At 46.1% G+C, this 26,263-nt stretch overlaps 1 protein-coding gene across 3 annotated transcripts in view; it reads right to left on the minus strand.

The window, feature by feature from the left end:
* Nucleotides 1-26,263, minus strand: part of ASIC2 (acid sensing ion channel subunit 2) — a 1,322,378-nt gene that overhangs the window by 391,840 nt on the left and 904,275 nt on the right. The window contains exon 1 of one of the 3 annotated variants that reach the window (XM_073325646.2): nucleotides 16,575-18,353. The exons of the other annotated variants lie outside the window; for them this stretch is intronic. Within the exon in view, the coding sequence (XP_073181747.1) occupies nucleotides 16,575-17,123 (549 nt within the window). The 5' untranslated portion in view covers nucleotides 17,124-18,353. Of the gene's footprint in view, nucleotides 1-16,574; nucleotides 18,354-26,263 lie in introns of those variants that run through there. 3 annotated transcript variants of the gene reach the window in all.

The following is a 26,263-nucleotide window of genomic DNA, read 5'->3' on the forward strand; positions in this document are numbered from 1 at the left end:
ATATTTGTTGTTATTCAGAGGATCTCACAGAGATTTAAAAATATTAATTAAGCCTCCCCACATCCCTGGTTTGTAGGTAAGTGTTATGATGTCCCTAAGTACCCCCATTACATTGCAGGGCTATAAAAAATTATTTGGAATCTATTATATGAAAAACAAACCTACATTGATTACACATTGTGCAAGTGACTAGGAATTATCAATTTTTCCTGACTGATGGCTCCAGTGAAAAGGAAACCAAATATAAAAAGTGAGTTCTGTCTGGAATAACTAACTACAGACACATACAGCCCTGTCAGAGTATGAAACCAATTTCCCCTGAACCCACATACTTTTAACACTGAGTCACAAGGCCATTTCACACACAAGACTGTCACTTTTCAAAGCCTTCTTTCAACCTCGCCCTCTGCGTTTCTGTTCCGGCTGGGATTGTTCAAACCCAAGCTAACTGCCCAACCAGAGTTGTGACCACAAACTGAAGTCAACGTGTTCAGGGCAGGTTTATGCTCGGCCAGGAGGCTGCAATGAATGAAATTTGCTTCAGTAGGTGGTGTTCAATACCAAATCAGAGAGGTGAGCAAATGCCTCAGCACTGCCCTCTGCCCCAGGAGGTGCCATCTTTTGGACACGACACAAAAGAGCTGCTGTGTGCTGTTAACCCTTAGGACAGGAACATGACTGTGGTCCTGTGTAAAGGGACAGGAATTTAACTCAGCTCCAATCTCACTTCTTCACCAGTACAGCCTCCCCTCTCTTCCTGCTCAGTTCCAGGAGCTCTCTCCAGGATTGGGCCAAAAGAAATCTGATGAGGTTCAACAAGGACAAGTGCAGAGTCCTGCCCTTAGGACAGAAGAATCCCATGCACCGCTACAGACTAGGGACCGAATGGCTCGGCAGCAGTTCTGCAGAAAAGGACCTAAGGGTTACAATGGACGAGAAACTGGATATGAGTCAACAGTGTGCCCTTGTTGCCAAGAAGACTAATGGCATTTTGGGCTGTATAAGTAGGGGCATTGCCAGCAGATCGAGGGATGTGATCATTCCCCTCTATTCGACAATGGTGAGGCCTCATCTGGAATACTGTGTCCAGTTTTGGGCCCCACACTACAAGGAGGATGTGGAAAAATTGGAAAGAGTCCAGCGGAGGGCAACAAAAATGATTAGGGGACTGGAACACATGACTTATGAGGAGAGGCTGAGGGAACTGGGATTGTTTAGTCTGCGGAAGAGAAGAATGAGGGGGAATTTGATAGCTGCTTTCAAGTACCTGAAAGGGGGTTCCAAAGAGGATGGATCTAGACTGTTCTCAGTGGTAGCCAATGACAGAACAAGGAGTAATGGTCTCAAGTTGCAGTGGGGGAGGTTTAGGTTGGATGTTAGGAAAAACCTTTTCACTAGGAGGGTGGTGAAGCACTGGAATGCGTTACCTAGGGAGGTGGTGGAATCTCCTTCCTTTGAGGTTTTTAAGGTCAGGCTTGACAAAGCCCTGGCTGGGATGATTTAGTTGGGGATTGGTCCTGCTTTGAGCAGGGGGTTGGACTAGATGACCTCCTGAGGTCCCTTCCAACCCTGATCTGCTATGATTCTCCCATACCCCCAAGCAGGCAATGAGCCTCATGTTCCCCCACTCACCTCCCCATCCCAGTTCTATATTTCACCACACCATGGAAGGATACAGAGAATGGGAGAGAAGCTGGGAGAGGCTCAATGGAAAGCCTGGGAAACGTGGGAATCCCCGTTGGAGAGAGACAGGGTACAACTGGTTCCCTCCAGAAACAGATTTTTCCTTGTTCCTGGCATAATGTTCCCTGTAGGTCTTTACTGGCCAGACCTGATGGAACTAGAGACTTCTTGGTATCCAAGAATTAAACCGCTCCTGCATTTCCACCTGATGGTGGCTGCATTCAACAGTAATTTCCATGTACAGTTTTCAAAATCACCTGGGATGAATCATAGGACTGGAAGGTTCCTCAAGAGTTCATCTAGTCCAGTCCCCTGCACTCATGGCAGGGGTAAGTATTATCCTAGACCATCCCTGACAGGTGGTTGTCTAACCTGCTCTTAAAAATCCCCAGTGATGGAGATTCCACAACCTTCCCAGGCAATTTATTCCAGTGCTTAACCACCCTGACAGGAAATTTTTCCTAATGTCCAACCAAAACCTCCCTTGCTGCAATTTAAGCCCATTGCTTCTTGTCTGATCCTCAGAGGTTAAGAAGAACAATTCTTCCCCCTCCTCCTTGTAACAATCTTTTATGTACTTGAAAACCGTTATGTCCCCTCTCAGTCTTCTCTTCTCCAGACTAAACAAACCCAGTTTTTTCAGTCTTCCCTCATAGGTCTTGTTTTCTAGATCTTTAATAATTTTTGTTGCTCTTTTCTGGTCTTTCTCCAATTTGTCCACCTCTTTCCTGAAATGTGGCCCCCAGAACTGGACACAATACTCCGGTTGAGGCCTAATCAGCGTGGAGTAGAGCAGAAGAATTACTTTTGGTGTCGTACTTACAACACTCCTGCTAATACATCCCAGAATTATGTTCACTTTTTTTGCAACAGTGTTACACTGTTGATTCATATTTAGCTTATGGTCCACTATGGCCCCCAGATCCCTTTCTCCATACTCCTTCCTAGGCAGTCATTTCCCATTTTGTATGAGTGCAACTGATTGTTCCTTCCTAAGTGAAGTATTTTGCATTTGTCCTTATTGAATTTCATCCTATTTACTTCAGACTACATTTCTCCAGTTTGTCCCGATCATTCTGAATTTTAGTCCTATCCTCCAAAGCACGTGCAACCCCTCCCATAGAATCATAGAATATCAGGGTTGGAAGGGACCCCAGAAGGTCATCTAGTCCAACCCCCTGCTCAAAGCAGGACCAATTCCCAGTTAAATCATCCCAGCCAGGGCTTTGTCAAGCCTGACCTTAAAAACCTCTAAGGAAGGAGATTCTACCACCTCCCTAGGTAACGCATTCCAGTGTTTCACCACCCTCTTAGTAAAAAAGTTTTTCCTAATATCCAATCTAAACCTCCCCCACTGCAACTTGAGACCATTACTCCTCGTTCTGTCATCTGCTACCATTGAGAACAGTCTAGAGCCATCCTCTTTGGAACCCCCTTTCAGGTAGTTGAAAGCAGCTATCAAATCCCCCCTCATTCTTCTCTTCTGCAGGCTAAACAATCCCAGCTCCCTCAGCCTCTCCTCATAACTCATGTGTTCCAGACCCCTAATCATTTTTGTTGCCCTTCGCTGGACTCTCTCCAATTTATCCACATCCTTCTTGTAGTGTGGGGCCCAAAACTGGACACAGTACTCCAGATGAGGCCTCACCATTGTCGAATAGAGGGGAACGATCACGTCCCTCGATCTGCTCGCTATGCCCCTACTTATACATCCCAAAATGCCATTGGCCTTCTTGGCAACAAGGGCACACTGCTGACTCATATCCAGCTTCTCGTCCACTGTCACCCCGAGGTCCTTTTCCGCAGAACTGCTGCCTAGCCATTCGGTCCCTAGTCTGTAGCTGTGCATTGGGTTCTTCCGTCCTAAGTGCAGGACCCTGCACTTATCCTTATTGAACCTCATCAGATTTCTTTTGGCCCAATCCTCCAATTTGTCTAGGTCCTTCTGTATCCTATCCCTCCCCTCCAGCGTATCTACCACTCCTCCCAGTTTAGTATCATCCGCAAATTTGCTGAGAGTGCAATCCACACCATCCTCCAGATCATTTATGAAGATATTGAACAAAACCGGCCCCAGGACCGACCCTTGGGGCACTCCACTTGACACCGGCTGCCAACTAGACATGGAGCCATTGATCACTACCCGTTGAGCCCGACAATCTAGCCAACTTTCTACCCACCTTATAGTGCATTCATCCAGCCCATACTTCCTTAACTTGCTGACAAGAATACTGTGGGAGACCGTGTCAAAAGCTTTGCTAAAGTCAAGAAACAACACATCCACTGCTTTCCCTTCATCCACAGAACCAGTAATCTCATCATAAAAGGCGATTAGATTAGTCAGGCATGACCTTCCTTTGGTGAATCCATGCTGGCTGTTCCTGATCACTTTCCTCTCATGCAAGTGCTTCAGGATTGATTCTTTGAGGACCTGCTCCATGATTTTTCCAGGGACTGAGGTGAGGCTGACTGGCCTGTAGTTCCCAGGGTCCTCCTTCTTCCCTTTTTTAAAGATTGGCACTACATTAGCCTTTTTCCAGTCATCCGGGACTTCCCCGGTTCGCCACGAGTTTTGTATCATCTGCGAAATTTATAAGTATACTCATACTTTATAAGGATACTCTCTATACCATTATCTAAATCATTGATGAAGATATTGAACAGAGCTGGACCCAGAACTGATCCCTGCAGGACCCCACTTGTTATGCCCTTCCAGCATGACTGTGAACCACTGATAATGACTCTTTGGGAATGCTTTTCCAACCAGTTTTGCATCCACCTTATAGTAGCTCCATCTAGGTTGCATTTCCCTAGTTTGTTTATGAACAGCACAATGTTCATGCAACCTAAACCAACACTGGCTCTCTTAGTAATGCTGAACAGCACTGCATGCCAAAGAATCATAGAAGATGAGGGTTGGAAGAGACCTCAGGAGGTCATCAAGTCCAACCCTCTGCTCAAAGCAGGACCAACCCCAACTAAATCAAGAAGCAACATGCAACTGAATTTAAGGGTCAAAGAGCTCATCCAGAGCCGATTACTCCGAGTACCCAAGACACTACTCAGAGATAAATGTAACATCCTGTAAATAAGGTCTCTAACCCGTCAAACTTGTCCTGACTGCTCTATGGCATAGGGTTCTTTACAATGGCTCCTGCATGTCAGGGCCTCAGCCAAGCATTCAGTTCCCCACTGGAAGGTGCTAGCCATGGGTGATGCCCAAGGAATGGTGATGCGGCCTCACCTTCCTCCTGCCCCCCACCACTAGCTTTCATCTGTGCTCAGCATCGCCCCTTCTCTCCCCATCCTTTTTCAGTTAAAGGCACTGAAGTGGGGTTCTCATTCCCATCCCCCAAGCCCTCTCCATGGGGCATTCGGAGCAGCTTGGTATGTCTCATGCCAATTCACACCCAAAAGCCTACACAGGCATTTTCCTCTAAAGAGAAACATAAGAGAATTCATTTTGGTGACTATCGGCCCATGCTTATAACCCTCACAACTCCCTAGAGCCAAGATACACCAGGTAGTCAGCTGGAAGGTATAGCCAATGTCATAGAATCATAGAATCATAGAATATCAGGGTTGGAAGGGACCCCAGAAGGTCATCGAGACCAACCCCCTGCTCAAAGCAGGACCAATTCCCAGTTAAATCATCCCAGCCAGGGCTTTGTCAAGCCTGACCTTAAAAACCTCTAAGGAAGGAGATTCTACCACCTCCCTAGGTAACTCATTCCAGTGTTTCACCACCCTCTTAGTGAAAAAGTTTTTCCTAATATCCAATCTAAACCTCCCCCACTGCAACTTGAGACCATTACTCCTCGTTCTGTCATCTGCTACCATTGAGAACAGTCTAGAGCCATCCTCTTTGGAACCCCCTTTCAGGTAGTTGAAAGCAGCTATCAAATCCCCCCTCATTCTTCTCTTCTGCAGGCTAAACAATCCCAGCTCCCTCAGCCTCTCCTCATAAGTCATGTGTTCCAGTCCCCTAATCATTTTCGTTGCCCTTCATGAGGATGCATGCTCTGCTATCTGAGGGACAAATTTTGTTGGGTCACTGGAAGTTTCATCGGGCCTGTCTGTGCCCTTCCTAAACCAGATGTGAAGATTCTTTCCTGCTGGAGAGAAGACCCCCCTCAGGCTACCATAGGAGGAAAAGACATGGGCCTGACACTTACAGCCAAGAGATCTTGCCCTGTTTCGGCCTGGTCTACAGGGTCTGTAAACAGCCTGCAAAGGGTCATGGGAGAATTCAGCCAGTGCATGCACTGCATTGGGCCGCAAGAAGCCAATGTTTCCCCACGAGCCCTGCTGCAAGGTGCATGCCAGGAGCAAGGAATTTGGGCTGCCCTAGACTGGAGTAGCCCATAAAAAGCCCCGATGCGGTACCGGGCCCCAGAGCAGCCTTGAACGCTGAGGGCTCCGAGAGACAGCACAGATTTTCAGCTAGCCTTTTGCTAAGAACGCTGGGTCCTGAATTCACTCTCAGATCCCGTCGCTTTCTGTTCAAAGCCTGAAGGAAAGGCAGCCATGCTGTTCACTGTGCTGGGTTACAGAAAGACCGTCAGTCTTCATAAACAAACAATCTCTACAATGTGTTCTTGCAATGTTAAACAAGCTGGAGGCTAAGGGTGAGAGATTGTATCTTTCAGAGATGAAAGATAAAATTAATCTTATAATTAACAGAGCAGAGAAATCCACTTGGAAGTTCTTACGTTTCAGTCTCTCAGTGAGCTTGACAAATTTAATTGTGGCCCTAGCAAACTCAATGTATTGCTCTGTCAGCATTCACTTCTGCGAATGTCCTCAGTGAGACACAGTCCAGGGGTCAATTTTACAGCAGATCCTTAAAAGGTGGTGAAATTCTTCAACTAACAATACAAGCCTTTCCCGTCTCTAATTTCTATTAGGTCACCTTGCTTATTCCCCTGGGCAGTAGAGGATTGTTTCCTACACTGTGTTCTGGAGTGCTGGGTCTCAGGTGAGTGGCCCTCCACCAAAAAAAAAAAGGAGATTCTGTTAGGAAAAAAATCTATTAGACCTTGTTGATGGGAATTTTCCCTTGACATTTAGCATATTTGTTCAATTTCATCCTATTCTATCACCCTAAACACTTCATAGCTAGTTATCACATCCACCTTCGGTGCAGGCAAGTTATGCATATGTCATTCCTTTAATCTTTCTTCACAAATCAAAACCTACAGCCACCAGATCTTTTTGCTGTGTTGTTCTCTCAATTTGTCAAAACATTTCTACCATTGAGATGCCCAGAATTAAACACAGTATTGCAGGCGCAGTTTCATCAGAGTCATGTATTGCTGCCCTAGACTGGGGCAGGATCTCTCTTTATACTGCATGAAAAGTAATGTAAGTATTCAAAACAGGCCTAAATTAATGCTGGTCAAAAAATTTGACAGAACAGTTTTCCATCAGAAAATGCTGATTCAATAAAATCAAAGCATTTCAATATTTATAATATAATTTATGTATAACACAAAAGTCAAATGATAAAGTCAAAACAAAATATTTTCAGAATATTTCATTTAATCAAAAACTCTGGTAGACTTTTCAACCCAATGTGGGACAAAATCGAATTTCAAAACCTCAGAATTCCCTGTGTGATGGCAATTCCAAATTTCAACCAGTTCTAGCCCAAATCCTCTTGACAGACATGGCTGTATAGGAACAGCGAGCCTACTCTAAAAGCAAATGTCAATCCCTCTTACCGAAATACGGGAAAGGAGCATGGTTTTGGCAAACGGTCGTACTGATAACGAACGGCACTTATGGAAGGAGGCTAATTTCAACTCTGCGGTTCCATCAATAGTGATGAAAGTGGGGGGCCTGTAGCACAGATCAGAGGACGTAATTTTACAATTATTGAGCCAAGTCCTGCTCATCTTACTCAACTTTGGGACATTCTGTCCCCTGTGCTGATTACTTCAACTCCCTCCCAATCTCTGCAGCCTCCTCCCCCCCAACCCCCCTCCATCTCTCCTCCTTCCCCTTTCTCTTATCATCCATTACCCTTCCCTTCAGTATCCCCACTCCTTCCTTTGGTGCCCCTGTTCGATCCTCCCAACCAAACCCCACCCAAAAATCAAACCCACCAAAAATCATGGCCCTTATGATGGATGCTTTGGAAACACGGAATAGTCAAAGACTATAATATCAGTGTTAAATGTATCTTCAAGGACTTCTAGTGATTGCATTCAACAGGTGGACTACAAAATGTCAAAGCTGAGGGAGTAATTAATTCAAATCCCCAATACTGAGAACAACGCATGTGACAAGTTCTTTTGAAGTTTCACACCCTGGGGAAATAGAATAGGCTGGTTTGACTTGGTTCAAGAAACCTACGAATATAAAGGACATGAGACTGGAAAAAATAACTGCTCTGACCTACATGGACATGAGATGGTGACCAGAGACAGGCCCTGTGAGAGGGCCCTGAAGTACTTTAATCCTATCAGGGAAGTGGAAGATGAGTGACACCTGGAACACAAGACCAGCATAGAAGCTGTTTTTAAGATCTGTTTTCTCCACGAAGCTTTTGTTCTGAATAAACAGTACTTTGCTTTGTGAAGACTGGCTGATCATGAGTTTACCCCGTCATTGCTCCCAGGACAACAGGACTAAACCCCGACCTGCTGAGATAAACACAGTGAACTGCATGTGTCTGCAGCCTAAAGTACAGGATCCTGTCTGCAGAGATAGATTTGTGGGATCCCCCCAGAAAAAGGTGATGGCTAGAAGTCGGAGACCTAAGCGGTCGTCCTTAAGGTGGTGACCAAGGGGTAAAAGTTGCAGTTAACTCTTGAACTGTGATATCATTAATATGACATTTGTCGACCATAGCTCTGCTTATATGTTCTATCCCTTCCCCCTTAACCCTTTATCTGTCTCGTCTAATTAATTTTTTAGTTCTTCATGGCATGAACTCTCTCCTGCTATATCTGTACAGCACCTAGCACAGTGGTGCACTGATCCTACAGTATCACAGGTACTACTGTAATAAAAAAGTCAGCATCATAATCAATACCATTGCAGCCTGGAAAGTAAAATGTAGCCTTGACAGTGTTGTTCTAAGAACAAATTAGAGACTAAATCCAACTGGCTCCATTTTGTAGTTTTTTTAATGCCAGTTGTACAAATCAATAACATATTTAAAGCTTCCATACCACACCACAGTAATTAAATGCAATGCACTTCTCTTCCAGAACTAATGGTGAAAGCAAGCCAGATTCTGAGTTATGTTTAAAACCCGAGTGCTAAATATATATATATATATATATATATATATATATATATATATATATATATATATATATGAATTTTGTTATAAAAAGGGAGGGCTGTTTGTTAGCAATTGGGTAAAATAGTATATTTGTAGCATAGCAAGTAAGAAAAAAAACACTGGCAAAATACTATGCAAAAATTTGCTATGGCAGTGCTAAATATTTCCAGTTACAAACAAGGTTCTTACAGATACTTCAATTTTATGCCAACCCATGCTTCAAGCATACTGTATAGCTCTGCAGTCAGAACTAAACAGAATATGAATCCAATGTTGGTGTCTCTGCTATTTAGTTTGATGCATGCCAGCCAGGTACCTGGCAAGGGTAGCTTATCCAGAAAAACCCCCAACTTTGCAGGCATACAAGAACAAGGCGGGTTTTTACAGCACTTCTAGCAAATGAACCATGTGTACATCATACATTATCCTGCAGCAAATTAGCACAGAAGTCTCTATCCAGTTATTATTCCATAATGTCCCTATTCAGAGAGTAGATGAAGATGGTTCTAAAATGAATTGTGAACATGGATATCTATTGACTCTAGAGCCAATGAAGCAACCCAGTAAATCACAGCTCTCAATATGGTTTGTTTCACAGAAGTGTAATAAGGAAACACAATGAAACCTCTCATCTCTCGACGCAATTTGTATACCTCCCCTATAATGTATGTCTTGCTAGTTACGATTTTCTAGTCAGTGTCACAAGTAAGATGACTACCTTTATTTGGGGGGATCTTAGATCAAGATGATGTAATTAGCTCTCCTCCTAAGTTTCAACATATGGGGTATATTAGCAGCTTTCTCATAAAAAATCAATACACATGGGATGGGAGAACTACAATAAATATTCTTCAAATGAAAAAGGAGCTTTAGGAAATAAATCAAGTGATATAGAACATAGAATTGACAGAACAAAAACAATGGTCAGTATAGTCCAAGTATCTAGATATGTCCATTTGCTTCACAGCAACGTGAATACCACCTATAATTAAGATTGGCAGAATGTTTTGTTTTGGGGTTGTTTTTTTTTAATACTTTTAACAGATCATATCAATGTTTATTTTTAAAACATATATGTTTATTGATTTACATTGTTATGGTTATATGAAATTCATAGATTCATAGGAATGTGGGGCTGGAAAGGAACCTTGAGAAGTCTTCAAGTCCAGTCCCCTGCACTGAGGCAGGACCAAATAAACCTACACCAGCCCTGACAGGGTTTGTCCAGTCTGTTCTTAAAAACCTCCAATAATAGGGATTCCACAACCTCCCTTGGAAGCCTGTTCCAGAGCTTAACTGTCTTTATAGTTAGAAAGTTTTTCCTAATATCTCACCTAAATCTCCCTTGCTCCAGGGTAAGCCCATTACTTCTTATTCTACCTTTAGTGGACATGGAGAACAACTGATCAACATCCTCTTTATAAAAGCCCCTGAATCTATTGGAAGACTTATCAGATCCCCGTTTAGTCTTCTTATCTCAAGACTAAAAGTGCCCCCATTTTTTTTACACTTTTCCTCATAGGGCAGGTTTTCTAAACCATTTTTGTTACTGTCCTCTGGACTCTCTACAGTTTATCCACCTCTTTCCTAAAGTGTGCTACCCAGATCTGGACACTGTGCTCCAGCTGAGGCCTTCACCAGTGCCGAGTGGAGCAGGACAATTACCTCATGTCTCTTACAGACAACACTTGTGTTAATACACCTCAAAATGATATTAGCCTTTTGTGCAACTGTATCACACTGTTGACTCTCATTCAATTTGTGATCCACTATAATCCCCAGATCCCTTCCATCAGTACTACCGCCTAGCTAGTCAGTCCTCATGTTGAAGCTGTGCATTTGATTTTTCCTTCCTAAACACAGTTATTTGCACTTGTCTTCAATTAATTTCATCTTGTTGATCTCAGACCAATTTTCCAATTTGTCAAGATCGTTTTGAATGCTGTCCTCCAGAGTGCTTGCAACCCTCCCAGCTAGGTGTCATCCACAGTTTTATAAGTATACTCTCCATTCCATTATCCAAGTCATTAATGAGAATATTTAATAGTACCAGATCCAGGATTGACCCCTGTGGGATCCCACTAGATCCACCTTGCCACTCTAACACAAACCATTGATAACTACTCTGAGTACACCCACCTTACACTAATGTAGACCACATTTCCCTAGTTTGCTTATAAAAATGTCATAGAATCATAGAATATCAGGGTTGGAAGTGACCTCAGGAGGTCATCTAGCCCAACCCCCTGCTCAACGTAGGTCCAATCCCCAACTAAATCATTGTGTCATCTGGGACTCTCCCCAAAGCCTTATTAAAAAAATAAATAAAAAAAATCAAGATTGATCACATCTGCTGCTCCCACAGAACCATGAACCCTGCCAAAGAAGGAAATTATGATGGTTTGGCATGATTTTCCCTTGACCAACCCAGGCTGGCTATTCTTTATCACCTTTTTAACCTTTAGGTGCTTACACATTGATTGTATAATAATTTATTCCAGTAGAGTCACAGGCACAGAATTCAAGGCAACAAGGGGCCAGCAGATCATCTCATCTGACCTCCTGTACCTCACAGGCCACCAGCACCCACACACTGAATCCAACAACAGAAATGAGACCAAAGTTTTACAAACCACAGCAGAATTGACTCTTCCGTGCTATAGGCAGAGAACAGGAGGGACGGAAGTGCATCAGTGCCCAAGGACAGGGAAATGATGAAGTGAGATATACCCAGATAATCATGGCAAGTGACCTGTACCCACATGCTGTGGAGGAAGGTGAAAAAAAACCCAAAGTCACTGACAATCTGACTTGGGGAAATTCCTCCCTGATCCCTTTCCAGGTATCAAAGATCAGCAGACTCATCTCTAATTCCACAGGTTTTCTCTATTATAGGTTTTATGTTTTGTTTTTTTCTTTCTATTTTTATCAATTTAAAAAGTCCCATTGCAGTAAAATTATGAAGGGGGTCACAATTATTTAATGACTGTAGATGGTGAGATTCAAAATGTGAAAGCTTTATAACTGTTCAACACAAACTGTCAGAGTCATATATCAAAATAAGTATCCTGAAATCAAACATCAAATTCTCAAGCAGCATTTTTCTTACTTTGCCTGTCTGGAAATTTCTATGATCGTGGATGGAAATATCTTTTCATCGACTTGTGCGTGGGTGGTGAAATTGATATTTACCAACAAAAATCTAACCCCTTCAAGCTTATCTACGATACCTTAGTCCAGCTTTTCCATTGTATTATACTGGAGAGACTTCCTGCATGACTTCAGCTGAGTGATCAACTTATGTCCTAAAGTCCCCAACTTAGGACACCATTTAAGCGTGTGCTTAAAGTGCTGTCCTGAATAATGATGCTGTCCTGAATAAGGGCTAAAAAGCATAAGACTCAACAGCTTCTAAGACCCAGATCCTGCAAATGGATATGCCCAGACACAGCCATGGAAGTCAATTGGGCTCCTTACAGCCTTGAGCAGAACCATTTGTAGAACGTAACCCAGTTCCATTTTTATTCTTGATACCATAACTGGGGAAGCCAGGCCAGATTCTGCCTTTTCTTAACACCCATTCAAACACACTGATAATTTTTTCTCTTCTTTTATACTCTTGCGTATATTTGCTATTCACATATATATGTAATCATGTTTTCATTAAACCACACTATCTCCCTCTACATCCTGCAGCAGTGAGTTCCACAAATTAGTTGTGCAATGCAGAAAAAATACTAAAAAAAATCCCAACCCCATATCTATTTTGAATTTGTTGTATATAATTTCAAATGTCTCCTCCCTCTTGCATTTTGGGATATGGTAAACAGGAGCACTCATGTTTTTTTTCCTTAGGCATCCAAGTAAGTATCTGAACTGCAAAATACCATGCTTACGTGTATACATCCAATATATGTTCAGCTGCTTTACCTGCTTTATTTCACATAGTTGTGCATAGCTCCAGCAACACTCTTTTGATTGCTTATTCATGCAATCACTTTTTCTAACTGCAGAAGAAGCAGATGCTTTGCATGACACACAGATTCACCTCAAAGCACTTTAATTTTGAACATGAGAACAAGTTCTGCCTGCCCAGCCCACCCCCAGCTCACACTGGAATCAATGATTCTATGAATGCAAGCTGCTTAGGTGGTATCTGAGAATAGAATCTGGAATCCCCAGAACGTCTCAAACCATAGAGTCGTGAATTCTCTTCCTGTGTGTTAACGATAACTCACAGTCAAGCATCAACAAGTCAGCTCAGGACTCAGCACTTTAGCTTGATTGGCCTGCCTAGCCGCAACATTGCAGCTACATCCAAGTGCTGATGCACAGCTCATTTCTCTGCTCCTACCCTCAAGAGGTGGATTTTGAATTCTCTGCCTTGCCAATATAAGCAGGAAGGATGGGGAAAAACATGTTCATTAGTCTTCTTTGGGAGTAAGAAACAGCTGCTGCAGTCTTTGGTAGCTGGGTGGTTAGCTGTAGCATCAAACAGAAGTCTGCATTTGATTCCTACACTGCTCTCCCTGGAATCTTCCCATGATATCAAGGAGAAACAGTGCTTGAGGCTTTGTGTTTCTCAGGATAACAGTGCCTACAAATCATCTCTTCCTTGCTCTCTAAGACTTTAATAAGAGTTCATTAAAACCTACAATCAGGTCTACTGCACTCGTAAATGAAGAAAAAATATGTAGGCTATAAAAGGGAGAGTGGCTCTTTTCAAAATGCAGGTTGAATTCCCATTTGCTTCCTCCTCACTGCTCCTTGCTTATCACTCATATGTATCCCTCTACTGCCCTATAGGTGTGTGTTTATCTATGTCCTAAACAATTGCCAGCAAAGACCAGACCTCTCCCCTTGTTAGCAAAGGCACCTTTATTAGTAAGACAAAACTCTGCCACTTCTGCCCATAGATACAATAGCACATGCTAGCTCAACGGTACTGGGCTGATCAAAAGAGACCCATAGGGTGTCTTCCTTTCTCTCCCCTATCTTTACAGTTTAGCAGCCAGCCAGCCTCACATGACAAGTTTGAGAACACTGTTCCTTTTGATTTTAGGTATGCATCTCAAACGAGGCTTACAGGCTAGGGAACTGAATTAGTCTCCAGTGTGTAGCAGCAGCAGCAGCTAGAAGTAACAAATAGATCTCCCTAAAGACTCTCAGCACACATGGCATTTAAATCACAACCTGCATCCTTCTCTCCTTGACATCACGATAGGACTGGAACAGCAGAGTATTCCAGTCAGTGGAGTAGGAAAGGGGCATTCAAAAAAGTCAAATGATAGCTGCTATTGATGAAGGCACGTTCAATTAGCTTTCTCCCCAAGAGCAGCACCTTATTCCACAAATAATCCCAGAGAAATCAAAGGGATGGCTTGCACAGTAATGTTCTCCTCATGGTGAATAAGGAAAGCAGAATTGGCTCCTAAGCTTATTCTTCACTGCAGGGTTCACTTGCGTGTTGCCCCTAACTTGACTCCTGTCCACACACAAAAGCCCTGGACTCAAGTGCAGCGGAGCTTTTAACATGAGTTGCCTGGCCCATCAAGGAGGTAAGCTACAGCTCAAGTTAGCACAACCGATGAGCTGCTAACACAATCTCTCTTCACCAATGTTCTTTCACATGTGAGGAAGCTGAGTAGACACAGCGCTTACGTGGGGAGATTTTGCTTCCCCCGTTGGGGCTGGAGAGTTATGGAGACTCGGGGTATGCTGGGAGTCCTAGCCCCTCTGAGGAATAAAGTCACAGGAAGCACTGGAGGGGGTTGTCAGCGTGGGAGGACTTGAGTGGTTGTTTTTAAAGCAGAAGCCCTCATACAAGGAAGACTGCTCTGTTGGGAAACAGTGCTCTTTTATTTGGGGCTACCCTATATGAGGCTCTGTAGTCAAGTCGTGGGAGGAAGGGGAAATGAGAACTGTGGAGACAGGAGTGCTTTGTCCTTAAGTGCACACAGCACATTTTGTAGGCAGCCACCTGGGAGTGGAGTAGTGGGGATTCCATGGGCACAGGATGGTTACAGAAACTCAGGGCCAAAGGGTAAGAGGGGAGGGTCTATAAACCTGATCTCCTCAGGATTGTTAACATAGTGATTAATGATTGTAGCGATTACTAACAAGTTTAGAAACATTGTGAAGCAGCCAATAGGACTTGGGCAGAGTGAACCGCAACCTAGAAAAGGCGGGAGGGACTGTTTTGTTCTATGACCTTGTGTGTGTGTTTTTACTTGCCCAATATGCCATCTTAAAACAAAACTGGTCTATGTTTCTGTTTTATCTGCACTTCCAAGGACAGTGCGCTCACATTTAACCCATCCAGGGCTGAACTGGGACCTGAATCCAGGTGTCTTGCACTGCAGGTCAGCCGTGCATTTCAAACTCTCACACAACCCCTCTCACAGTATAATTCTGCCCAGAGCTTTCTAGACCAATGTCATTTCACAGTGTTGCTTCCTCTTTGTCAAAATAATTACACCCATATGTCCCTCTATAGGTGCTGGAACTAGGGGGGCTGCCACACCCCTGGCTTGAAGTGGTTTCCATCATATACTGGGTTTACAATTCGGTTCAATTGTTCTCAACGCCCCCACTATACAAACTGTTCCAGCCCGCCTGTGCCCCTCTAATCCTGAGTTAGTTCCTTGTCTATTCCAGGCCCAGATCACTTGGCAAACTCACAGTAAAAACCCAGAATGAGCTGAATATTGATGCATTTCAGTTCTGATCACCAATACATGATTGCTTTATATAACAAAGCTGGCAGCCAGCATGTCCCTATTAACATCTGCAAAATCCTATTGGGAGGTGGCAATCCCTCAGCTAGAATTGTGGGATTTTGGCTCCAACCTCTCCCTCCCTCAAATAAATAAATAAATAAATAAATAAAACCACCATGTCACATACTTGAACTTTGAAAACAATCTAGTAGGCTTTGGATGTTTGACTGATATGGTCTGGATCATGATAGTTTTCAAAAGGCAACCTGTTCCAAGCTAGCCCTCTGACATTCCCCCAAAAAGAGAGTGCAGGTGGGAACAATTGTCTTTCTCTTCTAGGAACAAGGGAGGGAGAAATCCACAATGGGTGAAATTCTGGCCCCACTGAAGTCAAAGAGTGTTTGTTGCCAGGATTTTCCCTTTGCTTGAGGCTGGGGGAAGGAACTAGGTCACAGCCCGGCTGCTTGGGGAGGAAGAAATCAAATACTAGCTGGCTTTGGCAATGGGGAATCAAGTGCTAAAACAGGGCCTTTATTCTGCCTTCAGCTTATCCGCACAACTCCCAGTTGGAGTTTTGCTAGTCAATGGGTGGAACTTACAGCCCCAGAGCGTCAGGCTGGGTAAGACTCATGGGAAGCAGGGGGAAAGAAAAGGGATCCTGGGCCACGCTGGGCTGTGGGCTGGTCCCTCAGGAAGGTAACAACTACTGGGGAGAGCGGAGCTGACTTGGAGACAGGAGAGGGTGTGTGCGCTGGAGGAAAGGGGTGGGAAGAGGACAGTGAGGTCCTGATTTGGAGGAGAGAGTTGAGATGGGGGGGGGGAGAGCTCAAGCTCTAAAGGAGGGGAGAGCCTGCCCTGGCTGTCCCGGGCCCACTCACCGCAGAGAAGTTCTGGGGCCCGCACAACTCGCCACGGTACTTGCAGGAAAGCAGCATGTCCTCCAGCTGGTGGCCCAGGCGGTCCATAAAGTCGGCGCTGATGCCCTCGTAGTGTCGGGGCGGCAGGAAGAGGCGGAAGTCGGCGAGCTTGGCGAACCACTGCAGACGCGCCTCGTCGCCGCGGAGCAGCTCGGTGAGCAGCGGGCGGGCGGTGCGGTTGGGCAGCAGCAGCCCCAACCAGTGGCCGGCGTAGTAGAGGTCTCCCTTGGAGAGGCGGGGGAAGCGCAGCGGGTTGTTGTTGCAGAGGGTGACGGCGGGGAAGGGCAGCTGGCGGCTCCACTCGGTGCGCACCTGGGTGTGCGAGGGGAAGGCGAGCCAGTGCAGCAGGCGGCTGGAGGACCAGGAAAGCAGCAAGCCCAGCGAGGTGCAGAAGGCCAGCACCCAGAGCGCCCGCCGCTGCAGCGCCGCCCGCCGGGAGCACATCTGCCGCAGCCCGTGCAGCCGGGGGCGCAGCAGCTGGGCCCGGCGCGCCCGGCGGCCCCGAGCCATGGGCGCTCCCCTCCGCTGCCGCAGGGCGATCGCGGCCGCGCAGCCGGGGCCCCAGCATTCAGTCAGGCCTCGGCCAGCAGCGGCCCCGAGCGGCTGGGGCAGCCGCCATGGGGAGCTGTCGGCGCCGGCAGAGGGGAACTCTCAGCCGGGCAGGAGCTTCGGCAGCGCAGCATGCCCGGCGCCGCCTCCGACCCCTGGGAGCTACCTGGGGCGGACAAGCCCCCGCCCGGGCACCCTCTGCCTCAGGCCCCGACCCCCCCTAGAGCCTCTTCTGCGGGCGCCCCTCTCCAGGGGCCCCGCTGAGCCCCCTCTCCCTGCCGGGGCGCAGGGGCTTGGACACTCGCTCTGCGGGCACCTGCGCCGGGCACCGTCTTCTCCGGGCTCCCACTGCGCTAACGCCCTTCCTCCACCCCCGAGCCGCCCCCCGGGGCTGGCGAGCTGCTGCTGCCCCGGCGAGCCCGGTGTCGGCGCCCGCTGCGCTCCCCGCGGGAGACTCCTCGTCTCTAAGTGCGGCTGGCAGCTTGCGCCCGTCCCGCGCTCTCCAGGCTCCGCCTGCGCCGGGGGTCGCTCATGAGGCCATGCCTGGGGAAGGGTGGGCGGGGGCCGGTGCCCTCCCGCGGTCAGCGCCGGGGCTCAGCTGGGGTTTCCTCTCTGTGCTGGCCGAGACGCTCTGGAATCGCTCCCCGCTTCTGCCTGGTTCCGGCTCGGGATGCAGCTTCCTTCTTCCAGCAGCGCGGCTGAAGAGGAGGAGGAGACGCCGCAGCGACGGTGGCAGGAGGGGGGCGAGCCTTTCTGCGGTTCAAATCCCCAGCCTGGGGCCGGGCGGCGGGATTCAGGCCGCCGGGCACAAGCTCCCTCCTCCGGCTCCCCGAGGCTCACGATTCCCGCAGCGAACGGCAGCCTCCGATCCCGGGCTGGGGGAGGTGGAAGCAGCAAGTTCCCCTCCCCGCGCCGGGTCTGAGCAGATCTGGGTGTCCGGGAGCTTCAGCAGTCCCCGAGGTGGGAAGAGGAGCGAGCCTGGACCCCTCCTTGGCACCCCTGACCGCGGTGCGCCCTGGAGAGGCAGCGGGGGCTCCTTGAGCGCAGCCTGCTACTGAGAACCAGGGCATGACGCGCCCGGCCCCAGCGAGGAGGGGAGTGAGTGGGGGCTGGTTTGCCTCCGGATGCGTATTAACCCTGCCCACCCTCCAGCCATTTGGGAAGGCGAACCCCTCGCCTGAGGAGCAACAGTCTGTGGGGAGGGCGAGGGCACCGATGTATTTTGTCTTCTGGATTCATGGGTTGCTTTGGGGGGATCGAAGGAGTGTCACAACGATTGCACACAAGGGTTAGATTAGGCGGGTTTGCCGGGGGGCTATAACCAAGGGTTAATTGTTTGTTTTGGGGGGGGCTCTTCATGAGCACTATAGAGGGGCGGTGTCCCTGGCCTCACTCCCCCTCAACGGGCAGTCCCACCTATCCTCCCCATCTCTCTCCATTTCCCTGGTTGATTCCTAGAAAGGAGAAGACAACAACATATAACTCAGCCCTCTTCAATTAGCTCAGGCCCCTGCCTAGTGTCATTTACAATTACAACTCTGTCTCCCCCCCCCCGCCCCCCCGAATTTTCTTTCTGGTTTGGAAGTTTCATTTGCACATCAGAACAAACAGGCTAGGCTCCCCCTCTCTGCTTTGTTGCATTTTTGATAGCTCTGGCAATCATGTTGCCTACTTTAAGCCAGACTGTGTTCTTTCCTTCAACAGCCAAGGGGTGGGGGGTATCATTATATTCACAAGCAGAAACTAATAAAGGGAGGGCTTTAGATGCCAATTACAATGTTATGGGTTTTAAAAAAAATCTTTTGTATATTTCTATTTAAACTGAGAGATGAAAGGCTAATATCCATTACAAACAGCCACAATACTGCAAAGTTTAAAAATGGAGTGACACACATTAATAATAATAGTAAAGTTGATATCATGAGAGCACCTAGACTGGGGTGGGCAAACTTTTTGGCCCAAGGGCCACATCATAAACATCCATAAACTGTATGGAGGGCCGGGTAGGGAAGGCTGTGCCCCCCAACCAGGAGGCTGTGCCTGCGCCCTGTTCACCCTTCCCACTCCCTGTCCCCTGACTGCCCCGACCGCTATCCACACCCCCACTCCCTGGCAGGACCCCTGGGACTCCCACACCCTATCCAATGCCCCCATCCCCAACCACCCCAGAACCTCCGCCCCATCCAATGGCCCCCTGTCCCGTGACTGCCCCCCGGACACCCCGCCCCTAACCACTCCCTATCCCCTGACTGCCCCTGGGACCCCCTTCCCCGCCACATGGGTGCATGCCACCTCTGCCCCCTTACCCTGCTGCTCGGAGCTGCAGGAGCTTGCAGCCCCGCTGCCCTCGCAACAGTGTGGCTGCAGGGGCCGGGGAGGGACTGGGGAGGAGCTTCCCGGGTCAGGAGCTCAGGGGCTGGGCAGAACGGTCCCGCGGGCCCTACTTTGCCCACCTCTGACCTAGAGGCCCCAGTCAGGACTTACACGCAGAAGGTAGTTCCTTGCCCAAAGCTCTGGAGGATACAGGTTGTTACAACACTTTAATAACTATATGCATGGTAGTATTATAGTATACATTGTATATTTAAATGTCGGGAAGTTACGTTAACTCATCCCACAGTTCTGTTCACCCATGCCAAGTTTCCCACAACATTTTGCAAAGCTGAAGTCAGCTTTGTCATTAAAAATAATAGGAAGCCTCTCAAAGCTAAGAGACATGAATAGTGTGTCCTAGCACAAGTTGGGATGTCCCTCTACATGGCTGGTTTGGAATGTGGGATCCAAAATAGCGATAATGAAAGGTACAAAACAGCAAGTTAAGGAACTGGAGGGTTGGCTCTTAGGTAAAAAGGCAAGGTGCTTTTTAACTTGTAAACAGCCATAAGCTAAATAGAGAGAGTTCTAGGGTTGTATTTTTGAAGCAAACCTGTTTGAGGTAGACATGCTGCGAGATAAGAATTGCTTCCTGGAAGGTATGTATGTCTTCATTTTGTATTGTGCTGTTTTGTCTTTAGCCAAACTCAGTCAAATGTGTGGTCTATTTGGTTCCTTGGACACTTTTAATAATGAACCACAAGTGTAGGCAGTCACTTGGCTATACATATTATACAACTACATGTTGATTAATAATATTTGTATAACACCTACGATGAGTTCACAGGGATTGTTTCACCTACTCTTCTGAAATGCAGCCACCTTTGGCACGTGAATTTGTCTGAACTGCCTTCATTTTTATTTATGATTTAAATGAGGAATAAATAATAGACATGTATAATATCAAACAATGGACTGCACTATCTGCCTTCGACCCAGTGTGACACTTTAGTCTAAATTCATTGTTCTTATGAGTTTTGTTTTATTTTGCATATTTTTACCCAATAGATGGAGCCATTACCGCCTTATATCTAGATCCTTTTGAGAGTGCTTTTTAGATGCGATAGACCAGCTATCGTGTGTAGTCCTGGGGATATTCTCATCTCCCATTAGGTACCATGAAAACTATGGCTGTGTTCCTGCAAACATTTACACACATACTCCACTTTACTCCCTTAAGATGCCTCCATTATCTTTGATGGGATGGCTCACATAAGTACAGTGGATTTGTGTTTGCAGGATTGGATCTTGAAGGTGCACACAGAATATACCATTTCACTGGCTAACAAACCGGTACTACAACAGTGCCAAACCAGTTGTCACTCGGACATGAAGAGCCTGAGCCACAGCACACTGATGTGATCTGGGAGCCTTTGCAGACTTTCCAGTTGATCGGGAATACTCCCATTCACTTCTGGTGGCTTTAGAATAGATTCAAAGGGAAAAGGCCCAGATCCCCAAAGGCATTTTGGCTCCTAATGTCCAGTCATTTCAATGGAAGTTCAAAGCATAAATATCTCTGAGGCTCCGAGCCAAAAATCTGCTCTCGGAAATGAAGGGTGGATCACAACTCCAGTATTCCGCGCTCCCTAATGACAGGTTACCTCATTGTATTTTCACTGTGCACCTGTTACGATTTGACGCAGTTGTAATGGGTGGCTAGACCCTGCTCTCTGTGGGAGTCAGTGAAAGTTTTGCCATTGGCTCAATGAGGGCATAAGTAATACACGAACAACTTTGTCATGAAGCAGTTAGGGTTGCTGCACCCAGCAAGCCTGACATGAACCCAGAAAAGCAAAGACATAACTAGTTATCTTACTGTCTTCTTCCACCCACAAGCATACACCTTACCATTGTTACACCTGTTACACCCCACAGGCCATGCCGCATTAGTATTATTTATTTCTATGGTGGTATGTTAAGGAGTCCCACTTATGGACCAGGATCCCACTGTGCTAGGTTCTGTACAAACACAACAAAAAGGTGCGCCCCCCCTTTTGCCCTTCTCCATGTACCCCTTAACCAGATTATTTCCCCCACAAAACCAATAGTTGTGGATGGTTTTTAAGGCCTGGCTTGACAAAGCCCTGGCTGGGATGATTTAGTTGAGGCTGGTCCTGCTTTGAGCAGAGGATTGGACTAGACGAGCTCCTGAGGTCCCTTCCAACCCTAATCTTCTAGGATTTTATGTTTGGTGTAGTGGTTAGTTGTTTGGGGAGGGGGTAGCTTGGTAAAGGGTTAAGTTATAGGCAGTAATAGAAGGCTGTCATGTAGTGCTAAAAAACTTTTTTAAACACCACCAAATGCACCAGATCTATCCAGGATCCAGTTCCTTGACAGGTATAGCAGAGATAGATAACGGAATTTTTTTTTAAACAAGATAAAAGTCAACAGTGAAAAGTAGAATGGCCAAGAAAACATTTAAACTAAAGCGCAAATTCCTATTAAAACTTTCTGATGAGAAACCAAACCAAAACTATGCAGAAAATTCAAAAGGTATAAAAACTAACCCAGTGTGAAATTTCCACCGATTAGCTACCTACTTTTAGAGAAAACCAGGGACCTATGTCCACTTTCAAGCCTATTTTAGAATGTAGCCCTAACTATGGAGTCACTTAATAAGGGCCACATAAAGAATGGGCCTGGTTCTCATTTATATGGCCTGGGTAGTTTAAAGGGGCCTTATTGTGAATTAGAATCCAGAGCCTGATCCTGAAAATGTTACTCATTTGGCCACAATTAGGATAGGGGGCGCTGTTGAGCTAGGACAGCCGGTGTCAAGTGGAGTGCCCCAGGGGTCTGTCCTGGGGCCGGTTTTGTTCAATATCTTCATAAATGATCTGGAGGATGGTGTGGATTGCACTCTCAGCAAATTTGCGGATGATACTAAACTGGAAGGAGTGGTAGATACGCTGGAGGGCAGGGATAGGATACAGAGGGACCTAGACAAATTGGAGGATTGGGCCAAAAGAAATCTGATGAGGTTCAATAAGGATAAGTGCAGGGTCCTGCACTTAGGACGGAAGAACCCAATGCACAGCTACAGACTAGGGACCAAATGGCTAGGCAGCAGTTCTGCGGAAAAGGACCTAGGGGTGACAGTGGACGAGAAGCTGGATATGAGTCAGCAGTGTGCCCTTGTTGCCAAGAAGGCCAATGGCATTTTGGGATGTATAAGTAGGGGCATAGCGAGCAGATCAAGGGACGTGATCGTCCCCCTCTATTCAACATTGGTGAGGCCTCATCTGGAGTACTGTGTCCAGTTTTGGGCCCCACACTACAAGAAGGATGTGGATAAATTGGAGAGAGTCCAGCGAAGGGCAACAAAAATGATTAGGGGACTGGAACACATGACTTATGAGGAGAGGCTGAGGGAACTGGGATTGTTTAGTCTGCAGAAAAGAAGAGTGAGGGGGGATTTGATAGCAGTCTTCAACTACCTGAAGCGGGGTTCCAAAGCGGATGGATCTAGACTATTCTCAGTGGTGGAAGAGGACAGGACAAGGAGTAATGGTCTCAAGTTGCAGTGGGGGAGGTTTAGGTTGGATATTAGGAAAAACTTTTTCACTAGGAGGGTGGTGGAATGCACACTGGAATGCGTTGCCTAGGGAGGTGGTGGAATCTCCTTCCTTAGAATTTTTTAAGGTCAGGCTTGACAAAGCCCTGGCTGGGATGATTTAATTGGGGATGGGTCCTGCTTTTGAGCAGGGGGTTGGACTAGATGACCTCCTGAGGTCCCTTCCAACCCTGATATTCTATGATTCTAGGACCAGTATAAACAGAGAGGAAGACACAATCCCTGGCCAGAGGAGTTCACAATCTAAGATCCCCATCTTTCAAACCTGAATGTGACTATGGTATGTCGTTGTCTGCAAGATTGGGGCCTACGTGGAATAAGGTTCTCACAGGCCCAATCATTTCAGCAGAGGTGTGATTTACTTTGCTTCCCAGAACTCCAGTCCAACTTCTGTGAGTTAGGCTGGCAGGGTTGGCCCCAGTTCTGTGAAAGGACAATTGGGTTACTGATAATGTGGTGTTTGTATCCAAGACTTGGGTAATCTTTGGAAAAGCTGTTATTTTGGCAGTTCTGTAGCGGTCAAGAGGAGAGAGAGTCCCTGCATGCAGTAGGCCAGATGGCAGCGTGGTGACCATAGGCTGCAGAATGCTGGTTAGCATTCTGCTAAATTATCTTAATATTATCAAAACCCATAAAAATGAAGGGCTCGATTATGACTTTTATGAGCCTAAGCCACACTGGAGAGGCACTTTGGTTAAGCAGCAGTGCCTGGGAGGTATTTTGCAAAGTAATGCACATTGAAGAACATAATCCTAACTATATAGTCAAAATGATGGGGTCTAAATTGGCTGTTACCAGTCACAAAAGAGATCTTGGAGTCATTTTTCTGAAAACATACTTTTCTGAAAACATCTGCTCAATGTCCAGTGGCAGTCAAAAATGTGAATAAAATGTGAGGAGCCATTAAGAAAGAAATAGATAATAAGACAAAATATTGTAATGCCCCTATTTAGATCCATGATGCATGCACACCTTGAATACTGCATACAATTCTGGTCCCCCCATTTCAAAAAAGAGATATTAGAATTGGAAAAGGTACAGAGAAGGGCAACAAAAATAATTAGGGGATGGAACAGCTTCCGTATGAGGAGAGATTAAACAGACTGAGACTGTTCAGCTTACAAAAGAGACAACTGAGGGGGATAGGACAGAGGTCTATCAAATCATGACTGGGGTGGAGACAGTGTATAAGGATGTGTTGTTTACCCCTTCACATAACACAAGAACTAGGGGTCATCAATGAAATTAATAGGCGGCAGGTTTAAAACAAACATAGGGAAGGATTTCTTCCCACAACACCCAGTCAAGCTGTGAAACTCATTGCCAGGGGATGTTGTGAAGGCCAAAAGTATAACTGGGTTTAAAAAAAAATTAGAGAAGTACATGGAGGATTGGTCCATAAATGGCTATTAGCCAAGTTGGTCAGGGATGCAACCCCATGCACTGGGTGTCCCTAAACCTCTGACTGTGAAAAGCTGGAACTGGACAACAGGGGATCACTAGATAAATTGTCCTGTTCTGTTAATTCCCTCTGAAGCAGCTGGCATTGGCCACTGTCCGGAAAACAGGATACTGGGCTAGATGGACCTTTGGTCTGACCCAGTGCAGCCATTCTTAAGTTCCTTGAAAGGCATAATGTCTTTAAAGGGGAGTGCAGGAAGAGGCACGCTTTGCTTTACTTGATCAATAAGTACAACGGAGCTTCTTCCAGCAGAGCCATATGGGAGGAGGGTAGTAAGAGTGGCAGGTCCTATCCCTTCCCAGAAATATTCCCCTATGCTGCTGGAAATCTTTGAATGCAAAGCGAAGACCCCTCAGATAGAACACAACAGTCTGCAGTGGGGGGGGGAATATCAGATATGTGGGAGGTGAGGGAACCTCCATCCATAGAGGTTTTTAAGGTCAAGCTTGACAAAGCCCAGGCTTGGATGATTTAGTTGGGGATTGGTCCTTCTTTGAGCAGGGGGTTGGACTAGATGACCTCCTGAGGTCTCTTCCAACCCCAATCATCTATGATTCTATGATACTGGACGCTGTTGGGAGGAGGAATTCCCGGGTGAATAGACTGATACGATTCGCCACACTGGATCAGCTTATCTTCCATCAAAACCCTTGGATGGATCTTGGGAGTATGCACTTGCTTTGTGTATTTTAAAGATGAACTTTTCCCAAATAATTCCCATCTTGGCGGGAACAGCCATGAGAAATTCAAGCTCAAACCGCTGTGCTCTGAGAAAGCTGAAAAGCCTCCGCAAGAGGGTTTTAGACTGAAGCTGTCACTATAGAGTTAATTCTAGTGTTGCTACTTCAAGTCCTGTGATGTATAGAAAAACTGCTCTTTTCTGGAAGGCAATTTGATACAGGTGTAGATCTGAGAGGCCTGCAGAGGGCCAGCTTTTCTGGAACAGGAACATAATTGTCAAAGATTTTTGTTGTCTCAGGATTTTTTTTCTTGAAGGCAAACTATTGAACTGTCAGCTGTGATATTCTCCTAGTTCATTTGGCATTCTTAAAGGAAGATCCTCCCAGCTATAATATCTCTGCATTGTCTGTGCCATAGAGATTTATGGGTTTTTTTGCTATGTGTGTTTTGGATGTGAAACACTTGATGCAAAATAAAATACAGAAAGCAGAAATAATGTACATAAATAATCCGTAGTTGGCTATGCATTCATTCACCTACATTCATTTTAGTGGCGATGTCAGCAACCCCTAAATAATTAAAGTAGTAAACCAGTTTCCGTTTTACAGGCCTATTTTAAGACCTCAGAAATTTGTGGACGCTTTTGCTCTGAAATTTTCCATAGTCAGTGTCTGCCCACCTGTGATTTGTTTTAATTAAGTAAAAATGTTACCGCTGTTTTTGAACTATATGGGTCCTCAATAGGACTACCCAGAGTGTCTAAAGCTTAGCATATGAGCATGTCTTTGCAGGATAGGGACCATAAGATGTGACCATGTAATTACAGATGGTCTCCAATGCATATATATTCACAATAATGAAACCTACCCTGATCTAGCACTCTTCAGCCATAGATCTCAAGCACTTTACAAAGGAGTCAGTGGCATTATCCCCATTTTGCAGATGGAGAAACTGAGGCACAGAGCAGTGAAGTGATTTGTCGAAGGGCTTGCAGCAAACTAGTGGCAG

The sequence above is a fragment of the Lepidochelys kempii genome, chromosome 27, assembly GCF_965140285.1.
Source record: "Lepidochelys kempii isolate rLepKem1 chromosome 27, rLepKem1.hap1, whole genome shotgun sequence".
Lineage (NCBI taxonomy): Eukaryota > Metazoa > Chordata > Testudines > Cheloniidae > Lepidochelys > Lepidochelys kempii.